This window comes from Patella vulgata, chromosome 1 (assembly GCF_932274485.2).
Source record: "Patella vulgata chromosome 1, xgPatVulg1.2, whole genome shotgun sequence".
NCBI lineage: Eukaryota > Metazoa > Mollusca > Gastropoda > Patellidae > Patella > Patella vulgata.
The window spans coordinates 11,267,467-11,285,057 of NC_065879.2; the positions used below are offsets into that span (position 1 = coordinate 11,267,467).

The window sequence follows — 17,591 nt, forward strand, 5'->3', positions numbered from 1 at the left end:
AAAGCGATGATGACAGACCCTAAGTAGTTACAGTAAACCGAAGCCATAATTAATTACATATCTGGAGTTTTAATGTCTCATTAACACAATACTTCGGTCATTTTGAGACAAACATTCAGTTATATATCATCCTCTATTTCTTCACTCTCCTTGTCAGGGTAGGTCTAAATATTAAGACCAGCTGCAGATTTTGTCATGGTCACAAGATGTTAACAGGGCTAGACTTAACCCTAATTCCTCAGCATTGGGCTGAATAAATAGTTCTTCTCGGCCCATAACATAATTGATTGTTGTCGTCGATCGTTGAGTGCCGTAACCATTTCATAAGAATAGTAACCCATGTATTATGCCTGTCATGTTTATGTTCAAACTGATTGAGGGAATTTAGGTTTTAAATATATTAGGCATAATACCGGTACCCAGGTTTATTATTCTGAAATTAGGATACGAGTTCACAAAGCATTCTCAGACTTAAAGGTCACCGGAAAAGGTTCATAAATTTTTCAAATAATGCAATTAATTATGTCAACATATCCTTTCCATAAGTATAACACGAACCCGAATGTCAGTATTACCTGCAACAGGTAAATTTCAACGTTAGCAATTTCCGCCATTCTCCGTGGGTAGTTGTAACTTTCCATAAATGTGACGTCATTTTAGTCCCTCTGCTCATATTCTAGTCTATATTTCTATGTGCAGAAGGACTAAAATGACGTCACGGATTGCTTATTGACGAAAAGTTCCGACTACCGACGGAGAACGGCAGAAATTACTAATGTTGAAATTTACCTGTTGCAGGTAATATTGACGTTCGGGCTCGGGTTAACTTATGGAAAGGATATGTTGACATAATTACTTGTATTATTTAAAAAAAAATTGATGCTTTTCCGGTGACCTTTAAGAATTTACTCAACTTTCAATCACTGTTGATGAGAAATATCTTTGATCCAGAAACACAAAACTTTGCACATAGTTTCTTATTGATGTATTCAATACTTTAAACGTTTTATAACATGCTATATTTTAGTTAAAATAAGGCAATCAATGATGAGTAAATTATTAACTTAAGTCTGAGAATGCTTTGTGAACTCGGGGGCCTGGTATTTTCTAGTTTGCTCAGTTCTGAGATCGGGACTGTAAGACTCACAATCACTTTCATTTGGGTTAGATCTATTTGATAAGGTCAACTTCAAGTTTGGTCATAGGTCACAAGATGTAATCCTAACACTAATGCACCTAGCCCTAACCTACAATCTCGCCAACAGTGCCCTAACCTTATTTACATCTTAGCGACCTTGACGAAAATGGAGTTAGCCTTAACAAATAGATCTAGTCTTCTATTTGCCAATATTTTCAAGGCAGGTAACTCCTTACAACTTTTCAGACAGTCTATTGGTATTTATTATGTATCTAAATAAATTGAGAGGACTGGAAATACAAAATGTCAGTTGCTAGTTCATTGATGTGACAAAAATGTATTAAAAGAATCAACAAATCTGTGCTCGACAAAATGACAGGCACCATCGGGATTGGGCCAGACATTGTCTATGACAGGTGCCCTGTTTCCAGGAATATAATTTGAAGTAATTTATTCATGTTTTTCAGAAGGTCCGTTCAGTCTTACCATGGACATGTTTACGAAGACAACAAATAATCCTCATCATCTTCTCTTCCGTAATGATATGACGCCCGGAAAATCATCACCAAGTAAAGATGTATCCAACTGTAAATCTCAGTGAATGAACTTTTATTTCTATCTAAGCTTTCAATTCTTTAAAAGATCAAAGTTTCTTTTCAATGATTTTCATTTCTTGATCTGTCAAAGAGTTTCGAAGTGATCATTTTATGCTAATACTTCTATTGTTTTATTTGCTTGCTTTTCTAATTCTGTGTTCTTGGTAATCACACCATGTAAGGACTGTAACTTTTGAGCAGTGATGGTTTTTACCATCTAGTCAAAATGGACTCGTTTGAGATGTCAGTAATTGTGGAAAATTCCACTTGAAGATACATTATGTAAGAGCTAAATCTTTCTTTAGGCCCGAAATGTTATATAAACTATTAATTAGACATTTATTAACATGACAAGACCATAATCAACTCTCAATGCCATCGGGTACAATGTATCTCCGATATTAAGTAGATTAGAAAGGTTCAGCCATATTTTTAATTAATTTTAAAATGGAAAAGCGCAGCTTACCTTCGAACAACTAGTGCGTTAGTCACATATTTTGTTAAAACTAGAACCATTTATAACTTCGCTCAAAATTAAGTAATTTGAATGAAATTTTCAATATATTCATTTTTCATTATCTATTTTCTAAATCTTACATAATGTATCTTTAATTGATTTCTGCTCTGACCAACCCAGTCTATGAAGGATAGACAAAAACAAATGATGCATTAGATTTAGAATGAGATATGTAAAGTATATCCATAGACTGGAGGCTAGTGTAATGTTAGGATCTTAGTACTGGAGAATAGTCTAATGTTAGGATCTTAGGACTGAAGGCTAGTGTAATGTTAGGATCTTAGTCCTGGACGCTGGTCTAATGTCAGGATCTTAGGACTGGAGGCTGGTCTAATGTCAGGATCTTAGTACTGGAGAATAGTCTAATGTCAGGATCTTAGTACTGGAGGCTGGTCTAATGTCAGGATCTTAGTACTGGAGAATAGTCTAATGTCAGGATCTTAGTACTGGAGGCTGGTCTAATGTCAGGATCTTAGTACTGGAGAATAGTCTAATGTCAGGATCTTAGTACTGGAGGCCAGTCTAATGTCAGGATCTTAGTACTGGAGGCTGGTCTAATGTCAGGATATTAGTACTGGAGGCTGGTCTAATGTCACGATCTTAGGACTGAAGGCTAGTCTAATGTCAGGATCTTAGTACTGGAGAATAGTCTAATGTCAGGATCTTAGTACTGGAGGCTAGTCTAATGTCAGGATCTTAGTACTGGAGGCTGGTCTAATGTCACGATCTTATGACTGGAGGCTAGTCTAATGTCAGGATCTTAAGACTGGAGGCTAGTCTAATGTCACGATCTTAGGACTGGAGGCTAGTCTAATGTCAGAATTTTATAATTAGTACCCCAATCAACTTATTGGGAAATGTTTAATACTGTGATAATTGTACCTTGCTCTGAGTAACCCACTCTTCTTACTAGTGTTTTGTTGTATAAATCATAATATTTTCAAATCAGTTTTCACTCCCATCCCCCATATTGTATTGATTGTAATTATTTAAGTAAAACAATGATGTCTTTAAATTTTGTATAAATGTTTATATTCTTCCATTTTTATAACATTTTCTGTACATATAAACATACTGCTCATAAATTATTCGCAAAAAAAACCCATCCAATTTTTTTCTTGTTTAATAATCTGCTAGATCGTTATTTGTAGCAGCCCAGTCTGGAAATTAACCAACAAATGACCTAGGCTATTGAATCATCAACCCCGTTTATGTTACAAATTTCAAGAGAGCCAGGCATGTCACGGATAATTGTTTTATAGTGTAAACGGGTCAAACAGAAGCGTGCCTGGCATGGTTACGAGACTGGTTATTTTAGAGTAAACGGAGCTATACTTTTTATGGATGAGGTTAATAATGTAGCTCATTTGGTAGAGCACTGGACTGCTGTAGGTCAGGGGATTAAATCCAAATAAGCGCAAACTCAACAAACAGTTGCCATGCAAGATACGCCACATTTGGCAAGAGATAGACAAAGAACAGGGGACATAATCCAGGAAGTTACAATCTGATAAGCGATAACATTGAAAGGAACCAAGAACTTTGGGATAAAAGGTTTTATTTTAAGTTAAATCAGAATTGGATAAAAACTGTGACCTCTGGAGGGTCCACAACCAATGTATTACATGCTTTTAAACTATTTGCATACAGGGAGTGGCCATTTTCCCAGGCACCTTTGGTCTGATATGCACCATTATCAAAAGGAACTGAGTTCAGTAGGTAATTAACAAACATTTAAGGTTTCATCAAAATCCGATAAAAATTGTGACCTATAGAGGTTTCACAAGCTAAAAACATGATTTTTGTGTACAATCATGGGCCATAATCCAGTTATGGTCTGCTACATGCCAATACTGAAATCAACCAAGATCTTTTGGGTATAAACCTATATTTCAAGTTTTGTCAAAATCGGATAAAAATTGTGAACTGTGGAGTATCCATAAACAAAATGTGGACGGACAGAAAGAAAGAAAGAAATGGGGTTTAACATCCACTCGACACAAACTAGGTCATTTCGGGACTGACGGACAGGAGCGACAAAAATATTTGTCCACATGAAAATATGGGCGTATAAACATATTAAATATTTATATAGGTATACTTGGATGTCTATTACATAATCTCATACTGTGTCACAGGTATAAAAACGTTAATCTATAACTACACAATCATAACAAATCTAATTCTATAAGTGGCAAGAACTTCAACATTGATGATACATGTAATTACATAAAATGCTTCATGCACGTATATAATGCCATATAAAACATTGCCTATATATTATAACCCATGTCCACTAGTGAGCAATCTGGTCAAAACACAGATCCTATTTCGTTTCGTTTTACTTGTCTTTACTACACTTGGATCTGGAAGAGTTGTTATTTAACTCGTGTTCTGAACGGTGTCAGGCATAATCCAATGAAACGGTCTGTCGCGGCGAGCTTTAGGCGTGTTTTGCACTGAACTGTGGGTAATCCACTAGTAACATAAATGCTGATTGGTTAATCAAATGTCTGATATAATAGGGTCATAAGTCGGTCTTTTGACCCCTGACGTGACCTATCACTACAACCGGTCAGATCTTCATGTAGTGTAGGCCATCGAAAGTATAAAAAAACGAAACGAAATATAGATCTGTATTATAATCAGATTGACTAGTGAGCAGTGGAACAAATTATTTATTATACCACAAAGTATCCTGGGCGCGAGGGCCTGACAGCCTGACAAGGAACAGCACCTAGTCCTTCAGATGATACAGAAAAAAACAAGATGGTCCCCCGAACATAAAAGAACCCTTGACAGTTTTATTCCTATTACTATCTGGGTAAAATTTCCCTCATGGCATATGCCCATTTTTATTTGGTCAGTAAGACTTTAAACTCCATTGCAATTATTCAATATTTTAAATTCAGAGTTTTCATTGGCTAAGGGCTAAAAGTTGAACCAGGAGCCTGTATCACGAAATTTTAACTGAAATAAAATCCAAATTATAGTAATTTGATTGGATAATATTATTAGATTGATTTTAGTGCTTAGCCAATCAAAATTGAAGTATCTACTAAAATTGGGATTTTATCTTTAGTTAAGATTTCGAGAAACAGGGCCCTGGATTTTAAATATTTCCCAGTTTCAGTAAATAAAGTGCCTGGAGAACACTAATGTTTGTTTTTTAAGTTTTCGTGAATAATGGCCCAGGATACTTTGTGATTTCATTCGTGAAGAATGAAAACTTGCACCACTTATTTTACGAAATAATCACAATATATATCTAATAATCAACATCACACATAATAAAGACTGAAACTGTCTGGAGGTAAAACGTGTTGAATTAATACTTCATAATGAATCTACAACACATTTTAAATGAGACACCATTAACTTTTAAATTCTTCTTAGTACCATACTTTTACATTATGGAAAAAAAAATATTGAACAAATAATAATAATATTTTCACAGAAACTGCTATTTTTTATTTTTTTTTTATTTTATTTTACTCCCACTAGTGATCAACTGGATTTATAGCCACAGGCCACATGAAACCTTATTGAGTTAATCCCGCTGTGCTACCACCGTCGGAGTAGGAGTTTCATTATACAATTTACATTTAGACATGATCAGAATGAGAGTTCACTAGAGTTCTTTCTCTCTGTAATCCAAAAATAAACTTAACAGCACTTTTGAAAGAAATGCAGATTTCTTATTAAGAAATTGTCTGGTTATAATGGCATATTAGCATGTTTTTTCCACGGATTTTCGAGAACTTTATTTGCTAAAATTTCCAAATCTTGACAAATTCGTTTTCTGGTTGTATTTGGTTCTATTATATCATCTACAAAACCTGAAATATCAAAATAAAAGGTACTCATATTGGATATCTAACACCGATGCTCACATTTTATAAAAGTTATCAAAAATATAGTATAACTGTTATATTTTTCCTCATTGGATTTTTTTTTTTTTTTTTTGGGTCTCCCATCCCATATTATCACATGAAGACTGAACAACTTTTGTATTATTTCGGTAACAACGTCAGCATCTAGGTCTTTGGAATAGTAAAAAAAAAACCTGAGGTCCTGTGTACACACGTTGTCATGCATGTAAAATAATCCTTGACAGTTTGAATTTGAAATAAGAGGAGCATTGGGATACTGTCCAGGCAAAATTTCTCTCATAGCATACAGTACATGGCATAAGACTGTCTTCTTTACCCCTGTTTAGCGTGCAGGCAAGTAAGATGTTAAACATCATTACATTTTATTTCTAAAGACACACCTGTTTGTCTATAATATTAAATATTTATATAAACTATGAATTATGAACCTTGGTTATAATGGAGAGAAAGAGAAATGGGGTTTAATGTCCACTCAACACAAACTAGGTCATTTCGGGACTAACATATGGTTCAATTTAATTTCAATAATTTGCTTGCACTTTGGGTGTCTTTAGCAGTGGGAGAAAGCACAAGAGGTTGGCCAGGTGACCCTACTCCTTGTCACGTACAAGCAAGGAATCAAAACTTGACTCCATACTGTCTGATCCAACGCGCAACCATGCGGCCACCAAACCCCCCTATGTTAGGATGGGGCTTTGAGCATAATTTGTTGATTCTAGCATGCTACAAATGGTCATTCTCGTTTAAGTATAGCTCATAGTAAATAGTTATACAATACCTCTATTAGTAGCAGGGAAAGGGTTGGCAAATGTTTCAACATATTCTTTTTCTTGTTGTTCTTGATTTTTACCTCCACGGAAAATAATAGATACAGCTCCCTAAAATTCACATGAAAATAATAGATACTGCTCCATCAAATAACATCATATTGGGGATACTCAAACCTTCAGGAATTGAATTCTGCCTATTTCAAAAATAGTGACAATTGAATGAAAATGGGAATTTGGGGCTAGAATGCATGCACCGACTGCATGAGAAAAGGCCTCGACCAACCATGACAGTTGAAACATATTTGTTGTGCTTGTTGTGCTTAAACATACATTATGCAAGAGCTAAATCTGATTATTGCAAGTCTTTATTTAGGCTTCAGATGTCATAGAAATTATAAATTAGATCTTTATTTACACAACAAGCACAAAATCAACTCTGTAGACCCACGGATGGCTTGGATTTAAACAGGATTTCGTTTAAATGGCGTCGTAAGCGGAGATTAACCGTTACGTTGAGATCATACTCCCGGAAATAATTTTAGATCGAGGCTAAATGATAGATTGTACGAAGCGAGGCCGCTGTTGAGCGAGGCCGCATGTCAGTCAATTTGATTGAAAGTTCGATATACATGTATACGGTCTTGATATTATGTTTAGTTGTGGTTAAAATGAGAGTTTGGATGTCGGTATTATAGGCTACCGTACGCTCTTTTGTCACTTGCGTTTACATAAAAAATTGATAATCATCGCAGTTAACATCACCCCAGTTGAATTGCAGCTCCATTGGATCACTGTTCGGGAGTTACGCAGGCCTACCAGTTACAGTACAAGAGTACACGCAGGCTAACAAGAAATCGGCTATAAATATGCCTCATTGATTTGGTCCATTCCTTTCAAACTTTCGCTTCTTATCTATATATTAAAAGTCTTATTTTTAATTTGTAGTAAAAATAAATGTGATACGAATTGAATTGCAACACCGTCTCAAACCACATTATCAAATTCAGTCATCTAACATCTTCAACTAGAAGCCAAGTATTTGGGTCCCAAAAAGTGTGGTGGACGGACAGGGGTCAATTATATATGCAGGCAATATTTACCTTTGCACCCATCACAGCTACTTCTGCTGTTGGCCAGGCGTAGTTTATATCACCACGTAAATGTTTAGAGCTCATCACATCGTACGCACCTCCATACGCCTACAAAAGAATAAACCCCAACCTACCTTAATGTACAAGTACCTTCAGTTGTAAATAATGTGAAACCCTAACCTACTTTATTGTACAAGTATCTTCAATTGTAAATAATGTGGGCAAGCCACAATCTGATTAAAACACAGATCCTATTCGTTTCGATTTTTATAGTTCAAAGTTTCTTTTTGTCTTTACTACACTAGGATCTGGAAGAGTTGTTATATAACAGGCATTCTAGATGGCGTTAGCGATAAGCCAATGAAACCATCTGTTACGGTGACTTCTTGGCATGCCATACACAGGACTTTGGGTAAACCACTAGAAATGTCAACGCTGATTGATTAATCAATGTCTGACGTCATAGGGTCAAAGGTCGCTCGTACAAGCCCTGACACGACCTTCCAGTACAAATGATTTGATCTTCATGTAGTGTAGACCATCGAAAGTATAAGAAAAATGAAACAAAATATAGATCTGTATTTTAATCTGATTGGGGAAGCCTGTTATTGTTTTTTCCAGTTTCGTTATAAAATATTGCACTAGGAGTAGGATGTCAATATACATTCGGCCATCCAAACCCCCTTGAGACTAACAAGGACATTTTCTTGCTGAGATATCAAACCTCTAAAGAAGTAGGTATAAACAGTTATATACTACCTTTCTGGTTATAATGGTTATCTTAGGTACTGTAGCTTCAGCATAGGCGTATAATAACTTGGCACCATGTCTAATAATACCACCATATTCTTGATGTGTTCCTGATAAAATATATTACACATTTAATCCTGCTTAAAATACAGATGTGACCTCATCCTTTGATGTTGGTGTACCATTATTTCAAATAACGGTACGGGCAAAGTACCAAGCGTACATTATTTATACTAGTTAAAAGTTTGGACCCGTGCGACGTATTTCATTGAAATACAGGTGTATTTTAAGTTGTTTAATGGTCTCATGTAAAACATTGTGTAATATATAGATATAGCACTCCTGCAATATCAATATATTACTAATATCTCGCACTCAACCATTAAAATACACATATTTAGTGCTAATTTCTGTCACATTTGTACAATATGTCATCACCGTTTGACAATTCGTAAAAATCGTCTAAAATCACCGAAATCTGCCGATTTGTACTTCCATTCAGTTAAAAGTTTGTCATTTAATTTTGATACGGAAGCATCAATTTACAAACATTTAATTTCCAGACCATTCTTTAAAAATAAACAGCCCAATTCACATATTATTTTTAAATTACTGTACACATGTGTCACCAATTCTTAAATTTTGGTACATCTACATATACATGTATAATAACATTTATTGATTGGTTTACATTTAAAGAATAGCCCCATGGTTTTAGCCAGCTTTTTCAAGATGCAGTCATGAACGACTAATTCTGTATATGAATGACTGAGAAATAGCACTTGTAAGCTGAATGATTTAAATGAGCTGTTTTCAGGGTCCAGGACCAAAATAAATTTTTTGCCACCATTAACATTGTGGGAATGTTCCAAAAATGTCCTCTCACACCTCTCTAAATTTCTTGTGTGACTCACAGTGAATGAATATTTCCTAGGTAATTTAATGATCCCAGGAAACGTCTATTTCACAATAACACCCTTCTAATTTCCTGTGTGACACACAGTGAATGAATATTTCCTGGGTACGTGTCTTGGGTCCTAATGATCCCAGGACGCGTCTATTGCACAATAACACCCCTGTAAATGTGAAGTATTTATCTCCTAAATATACGACTTTATATAATCTGTGAACAAGAAAATAAGACAAAAACATGTTGAGTAAAAGTGAAAACTATTATTGATAATATAATGATTTTAAAATATTTATCAGATTACCTGGAAGAAAGCCTGGTACATCAACAAACGTTATAATAGGAATATTAAAAGCATCACAGAATCGTACAAATCTGGCCCCTTTAACAGATGCATTTATATCTAAACAACCTGGAAAAAGAAAAAAATAAGTCGATTAATTTCAAATAATTGTTGAAATCGAGTTTAACATCCTACTTTTTTGTGCCCACGAGGCTAATGACGACAGGTCTACAGTGTGCTGTAAGGGGAATTTTGATCAAACAGCAATGGTTCCGCCTATTTTCCTCTAACTCCAACTGAACTGCCATGGTTGACACATACTATAAACTGATTTTGTCCATATACGGGGACAGTATACTAGTTCTTTTTGGTGCCACAGCTATATTCACATGATTTGTGAATCATTTTAGAAATGATTCACCTGTTTTGGTAATTTTTGGGTTTAATCTACCGACATTAAATTTAAATAAATCCACATGATCAAAACAGAGAGAGAGAAATAGGGTTTAACATCCACTCAACACAAACTAGGTCATTTTGGAGTTGAATTTTATTTCAATAATTTGCTTTCGTGTAGGAATCTTTAGCATTGGCAGGAAACTGGAGGACCCCGAGAAACCCCACGCAGTTGGACAGGCAACCCTACTCCTTGTCACATACAATTGGGGAATCGAAACCCCACCAGTTGACTCAATGACAGACCTTGTGATTTCATGTGCACGCATTAAACCATCCATGATAAAAACAATTTAATCTATATATATATTTGTGACTGTCGTCTGTCTGTCTGTCTGTCTGTTCGGGGTTGGCGGCTACACTAGGTCTGCCCCGAGTCTGAAATTTGGGGTATTGGGGTAGCTCGGACCGGGGAGTAACATAGGCCAGGTGGCGTTAGTCTACCACTTCTGGTTTCAGAGTTATGACCCCCGAGCGAAGCCGGTTCTATTGGGGTTGGCGACTACATTAGGTCTGTCCCGAGTCTGAAATTTGAGGTATAGGGGTAGCTCGGACCGGGGAGTAACATAGGCCAGGTGGCGTTAGTCTATCACTTCCGATTTCGGAGTTATGACCCCCGAGCGAAGTCTGTCTGTTCGGGGTTGGCGGCTACATCTGCCCCGAGTCTGAAATTTGGGGTATAGGGGTAGCTCTGACCGGGGAGTAACATAGGCCAGGTGGCGTTAGTCTACCACTTCCGGTTTCGGAGTTATGACCCCCCAGCGAAGCCAGTCTGTTCGGGGTTGGCGGCTACACTAGGTCTGCCCCAAGTCTGAAATCTTGGGTATAGGGGTAGCTCGGACCGGGGAGTAACATAGGCCAGGTGGCGTTAGTCTAACACTTCCGGTTTCGGAGTTATGAGCCCCGAGCGAAGTCTGTCTGTTTGGGGTTGGCGGCTACACTAGGTCTGCCCCGAGTCTGAAATTTGGGGTATAGGGGTAGCTCAGATCGGGGAGTAACATAGGCCAGGTGGCGTTAGTCTACCACTTCCGGTTTCAGAGTTATGACCCCTGAGCGAAGCCGGTCTGTTCGGGGTTGGCAGCTACACTAGGTCTGCCCCGAGTCTGAAATTTCGGACCGGGGAGTAACATAGGCCAGGTGGCGTTAGTCTACTACTTCCGGTTTCGGAGTTATGACCCCCGAGCGAAGCCGGGTATCCTGCTAGTAACACATAATTTCAAAATGAAACATTCTTCATGTTTTACCTGCAGCAACTTTAGGTTGATTACCAACAATACCAACACTTCTACCATTCATTCTAGCAAATCCTACCACAATATTCTTAGCATAATCTGGCATTACTTCAAAAAAATCTTCCTCATCAACAATCTAAAAATATAATTCATTAATTCAATAGCCACAATATTCCAAATAAGTTTTATATCTACATTAAAATGATGCCAATCGTCATTTGAATTTTCCAAACAATATGAAGTTTTTCACGGCTCAATCTATGGGAGATTAGATAAAGAGCTGAAAGTTCTCTCTATAATAGTTAAAAAAATAGATAATCAAAACAGAATATGCTGAAAATTTTAGTCAAATTGCTTCACTCTAAACCGAGATATTAGCGATTCCATTTTAGGCTAGACTCGGACGTCATTACTACCGTTGGTACAATAATAAACAAAGTCTTGATTATCCATTTATACGTTAAATCATCCATCACAATATGAATTTAAATCCAATAAATATCGCAGGCTAACAATGACATCGAGAGTTGATTATGGTCTGGATAAGTTAATTAATGTCTAATTAATAATTTAGATAACATTTAACGGGTAAAGAAAGACCTGCAACTGGCAGATTTATCTATTAAATAATGCCTGTTTAACAAGACAAAACCAAAATATCAATGATATATAATCACTTTAACCCAGGTATCATTTAATCTTGTGTATCTAGCACTAATTTCTTTCACATTCATTCAATATCAAATCTTTGTTCAAAAATTTATAAAAATCATTTAAAATCAACCCATGTGTACATGTGTCTAGTTTAAAGCTGAGTGATTAATTTTGATAATGAGTGTCCAATGTACAAGTATTTAATTTCCTGACCACTGTTAAAAAATTAATCATTATATATCATTAATCAATTTGCTTGTTAGGGGTCTTTAGCATTGGGAGGAAACCAGAGGACCTGGAGATAACCCAGGAGGTTGGACAGGCGACCCTACTCCTTGTCACATTTGAAACCACGTCACTTGACTCAATAACAGACCTTGTGATTTCATGCGCACATGTGATCACATACACGCGTTAAACCACTAGATCATTCCATTCCAGAAACAAAGCCAGGGCAGAAAAAAGGGACGGACAACACCCAATTCAACATCCCACTCTTAACTTTATTTAGCTCAGGATAACATGGGAGAGAGAGAGAAAAATGGGGTTTAACGTCCACTCAACACAAACTAGGTCATTTCGGGACTAACATATCGTTTAATTTTATTTCAATAATTCTCTTGCGTGTAGGGGTCTTTAGCAGGGAGAGGAAACCGGAGCACCCGGAAAAAACCCACGAGGTCGGACAGGCGACCCTCCTCCTTGTCACATACAACTGGGGATTCGAAACCACGCCAGTTGACTCAATGACAGGCCTTATGATATAGCACGCCTGTGCTAACCATTCGGCCATCCGAACCCCCAGGATAATATGATTCTAATGGAGAACATAAGATACAAGTGTAACAAGAAAGACAGCAGAAAAAACATCAGATTTAAAGTTTTTACATCAAATATTTTCACACTTGCTCAGTTAATGTACAACACTTATTTACATAATCTCATGTGCACTTGGGTTTTATTACATCTAAAGGGTAAGTTCAAACATAATTAGTGTTTCTCTATCTTCATTATTCCTAACCTTGTATGTATGAAGTGCACTAAATTTTCTAATACTTGATAACCGTTTCCTACAGTCTTGCTATAAAAGCAGACTTGTTGAACTATATAAATTCAATATTACCATAACAATTGTTAAGATTTTAACTCAATTAGAAGCAGAGTTATTGTGTCCCAAAAGGTGTGACAGACAAACACATTTTAATAGTCCCCTGATTTCTTCAAAAGGTGTGGGGCAGGGGGGAGGATCTATTTATATAAATAATTTCAGAAATTTGTTTGAAAAGGAGGGAATATTATTCGATTAAAAAAATAAAGAATTTGTTTCCATTAGAAAATAAAACAAATTATCAAACAATTAACTTACACCATTAACAACATCTTTGATATCATAAGCTGATGTGGTTTCTAACGGTACAACAGAATCTAAACCTGAAACTAAACGATCCCTGGAAAAAAACAAGAAACAAAACATATATACACCCAACAGTTCATTTCTAGTATTTACTCTGGAACAGGGGTTTATATATAAGCTCAATTTTGCAAGAGTTGGACAGAGAACAAGCTAAATAAGCGATTTTTGTACATTAAAGGGCCATAATTCAGGATCTTACAGTTCGACATACGTCAATATCAACCTAAAAAAATGATTTTGAATTTTCGTACAATTAGCTGCCATAATCCAGGATGTAACAGTTTGATGTGCGCCAATATTAAAAGGAACCAAGATCTTCGGGATATAAACATGTATTAATTTTTATCAAAATCCGATAAAAATTGTGATCTTTAAAATTAGAGGGTGCACAAATCAAAAACGTGACTTTTCGTACAATCAGGGGGCTGGAATTTACAGTCCGATATGCGTGAATATCAAAGGAACCGATAGCTGTAGGATATAGACTTATATTTCATGTTTCTTCAAAATCGGATATAACTTGTGACCTGTAGAGTGTCCACAAACAAAATGTGAACGGACAGAAGAACAGAGGCAACGACAACATAAACAAAACAACATCAGGTAAGGCAGGAGAACCTTATCACCACTTTTATAGATAACAGGCCTAGTTCCCATAAACGTACACTCAACCACATGCACCTACCATCCCATGGCCCAATGCACTCAGATTACTGCAAGCCTGGGATTGAACCCATGACTATAATGAATACCTGGCCTAGTCCCCATCAACGTACACTTAGGCACATGCACACGACATCCCATGGACAGATCCCCACCCCGTTTGAAACATCAGTTGTTTTGTTTTTGACAAAAAAAGAAATCCTTTACGACTGACTTCATATAATCAACAACGAGAGCAGAAGATTTTATAATAAAACCAATAATACCAACCATCTATCTGTACATTTTCTCAATGGAGCAGGCTCCTTATTACTTAATGGCAGAAAGTTATAAAATTCTCTGAGTTGTAGCAAAGCATCAACATCATTATCAAATGCATTGTGAGCAACGCCTGAAATACAGCCAGGAAAATATCTTTCAGTTCATTTAATTTATCACCCAATAATACATTCTACAGTAGATAAATTTCATAATCTACTGCGATATCGCTTTACATGAATTTGATTGGTCAATCAAAAAGGAACTACTTTTTTTTTATTTTCAAAGAACAGTTCATTTTTTTTTAATTAAAAGTAACTTCTTTTTTTATTAAAAATGAACTATTTTTATTTAATTGACCTTGATGGAAACACTGGGTCAATATAAGGACTTTGCAATGGTTGAATTGCTGTCAAAAAATGATGTATCACTACGCCGTAATGTAATCAGGTTCAGTAAAAGTGAGAATTATATTTATTTATCTGTGCATGTAAGAAGGGATTGGGTGATAAATAAAATTCTCTATTTGTAAGGGAGGGAGAGAGAGAAAGAAATGGGGTTTAATGTCCACTCAACACAAAACAGGCCATTTTGGGACTAACATATGGTTCAACTTTATTTCAATAATTCAGTTGCGCGTAGGGGTCTTTAGCAGTGGGGGGAAACCGGGGGACCCGGAGAAAACCCACTAGGTTGGACAGGTGTAATTTGTAAGGATGTAAGTGTCCAAAAAGGTCAAAGGTGTACAGGTCTCTTTGAATTGTGGGTAGGATTGGGCACAAGTTTGGGTGTTTAAATTTCTCTATGTCGAAATTGCACCATTTTAATCGAATACACCAAAAAATAAGTCACCATGTTTTTTGTAGAGTAGATAAATGTGGCAATTCGAACAGTTATCACAATTTTTGTGACTAGTTTTGTTTGTATTGAACTCTTCAGACTAATTAAACCCATTTGGTGAGGTTCTATGTATAATATTTACCCGGTTTTAAGGTGTGGCGGGGTTGCCGGGGTGACTTTTTACCAGGGTATGGTGTTTTGGCGGGGTTCATGTGTCTGCCTTATACCAGGGTTTTTTGTAGGTGGAATAATGATAATATTAATAAGAATCTTACTATAGATTGGAGCATTAATCTTGAAGATTCTTTTATGAATTTGAACACTATGTTCAAAACATATTCATTGGAATAGACAGCAGTGCAATGACTTCCTTGCCCAAAAATTCACTTGTATGAACATTCAGTTCATACTGGTGCAATTTGAAAGAGAAGAATTTGTTCTGGATATGGGTATTTCCACCTACTCTCATTAAATTTGAACTTCAAGGGTTCTTTTACATGCACACACCAGCGCGTACAAGGCTGGGGACCTCCGTTTTTTGTCTCATCTGAACAGCAGTTTGCTTGACAGGTACACAGATGTTACTCCCCTGACAAATTTGAGTTTAACTTGAAACATCCCTAGAGGTTCATTGTGACAAAGTGCTCTATACTGATACTGTAACACTATCAGCAGAATATCGGGTTCATAAATATAGAATTTATTTACACCAGAACATTCAGACCAACGCCGAAATTCAAACCCAGGATATTTAAATCTGAAGTGGCACCTGCCTATCTTACCTGAAACTGTTGTATGAGTTTTGGCTCCTCCTAATTCTTCTTGTGTTACATCTTCATTAGTTACAGACTGTAAAATAAAACAAACTGCAATCAGTTGTTATAAAATAAAAGATTCTATAATTAATTCTTATAGAATGAAACATACCACAGTTCTTATAGAATAAAATATACTACAATCAGTTGAATAAAACAAAACACCAAAACATTGTATTGTTATATATACAATAACTCTTCAAAAAAAATGTTTGCATTTTCATTCTTTGGCAACACCTATTAAAAGTTTGGCATCCAATTTCTTCGGGAAGAAAAAAATAGGAAATAACAATGTATGTGATTGCTATTTTCAAAAAACATTTTTCACAAGACTGGAGTGACCATTTATTGATCAAACCCCAAAGAAATAAAAATCAAATGGGTTTGGCATTGTGAATTGTCACCAACTGTCAATAATAATTACTAGAATCAACCATTGTGAACTGTCATCAATAATTACTAGAATTAACCATTGTGAACTGTCATCAATAATTACTAGAATCAACCATTGTGAACTGTCATCAATAATTACTAGAATCAACCATTGTGAACTGTCATCAATAATTACTAGAATCAACCATTTAACTTTTCCAGTTTGCACTAAAAAATGAACTTAAATAGGTGGGCTTTAACATCCTACTTTTCTGCACCAATTGGGCTAATAAAGACGGACATACGTACACCATACAGAGTGCTATGCTAGCGACGCTACGGTTTACTTTCTGTACAGAGACGTAGTACTTCGAATACAAGTAGGTAAAAATTATAATAGAACCAATAATACTGATAGTACTGCACTGATGATGATGATGATGATGATGATGATAAATACAATCCATGTATATCCTGATATCAAATAGAAGTGTTATGATATAGTACATGTGTTTATCATCTGTAGTAGTATTTAACCTACACGATTTTTTTCCCTCCAGGTTTCTTATCACCTTTAGATTCTGTTATCAATCGACAAGCATGTTTTTTTAGTTAAGCACATGGAGAAAAGGAGGAGATAAGATGGTAAAGAAATCGTGTGTTTTGATTAGATTCCTCCTACCCTTGTGTTTGATCAAACTTCTCATATAAACAACAAGTACTTCAGAGTTTTTTTATTACCGTGTATACTGAATATAATAAAGTTTATAGAATATTTAGTTCAGGGGTGGTGAAAGGGCGTGTACTACAGCTCTCAATTCTAGCATGCGCTCCTATGAACAACATGCTACATGTACTTCAGAGCTTTTTATTACTGTTTGTGTATATTGAATATAATAAAGTTCATAGAAAATTCTGCTCATGGGTGGTACAAGGGTG

At 36.0% G+C, this 17,591-nt stretch overlaps 2 protein-coding genes across 2 annotated transcripts in view; one reads left to right on the forward strand and one right to left on the reverse strand.

Annotated features, from left to right (window-relative positions):
* Positions 1-3,266, forward strand: part of LOC126808622 (uncharacterized) — a 39,105-nt gene extending 35,839 nt beyond the window's left edge. Inside the window, exon 27 of the mRNA XM_056103101.1 lies at positions 1,606-3,266. Coding sequence (XP_055959076.1) covers positions 1,606-1,739 — 134 coding nt within the window. The 3' untranslated portion in view covers positions 1,740-3,266. The remainder of the gene's footprint in view (positions 1-1,605) is intronic.
* Positions 3,261-17,591, reverse strand: part of LOC126808640 (propionyl-CoA carboxylase beta chain, mitochondrial) — a 48,680-nt gene continuing 34,349 nt past the window's right edge. The window contains exons 9-17 of the mRNA XM_050533540.2: positions 16,248-16,314; positions 14,638-14,758; positions 13,657-13,738; positions 11,649-11,772; positions 9,970-10,077; positions 8,765-8,865; positions 8,015-8,113; positions 6,923-7,022; positions 3,261-6,090 (exon numbers count right to left, since the gene is read on the reverse strand). Coding sequence (XP_050389497.2) covers positions 5,969-6,090; positions 6,923-7,022; positions 8,015-8,113; positions 8,765-8,865; positions 9,970-10,077; positions 11,649-11,772; positions 13,657-13,738; positions 14,638-14,758; positions 16,248-16,314 — 924 coding nt within the window. The 3' untranslated portion in view covers positions 3,261-5,968. The remainder of the gene's footprint in view (positions 6,091-6,922; positions 7,023-8,014; positions 8,114-8,764; positions 8,866-9,969; positions 10,078-11,648; positions 11,773-13,656; positions 13,739-14,637; positions 14,759-16,247; positions 16,315-17,591) is intronic.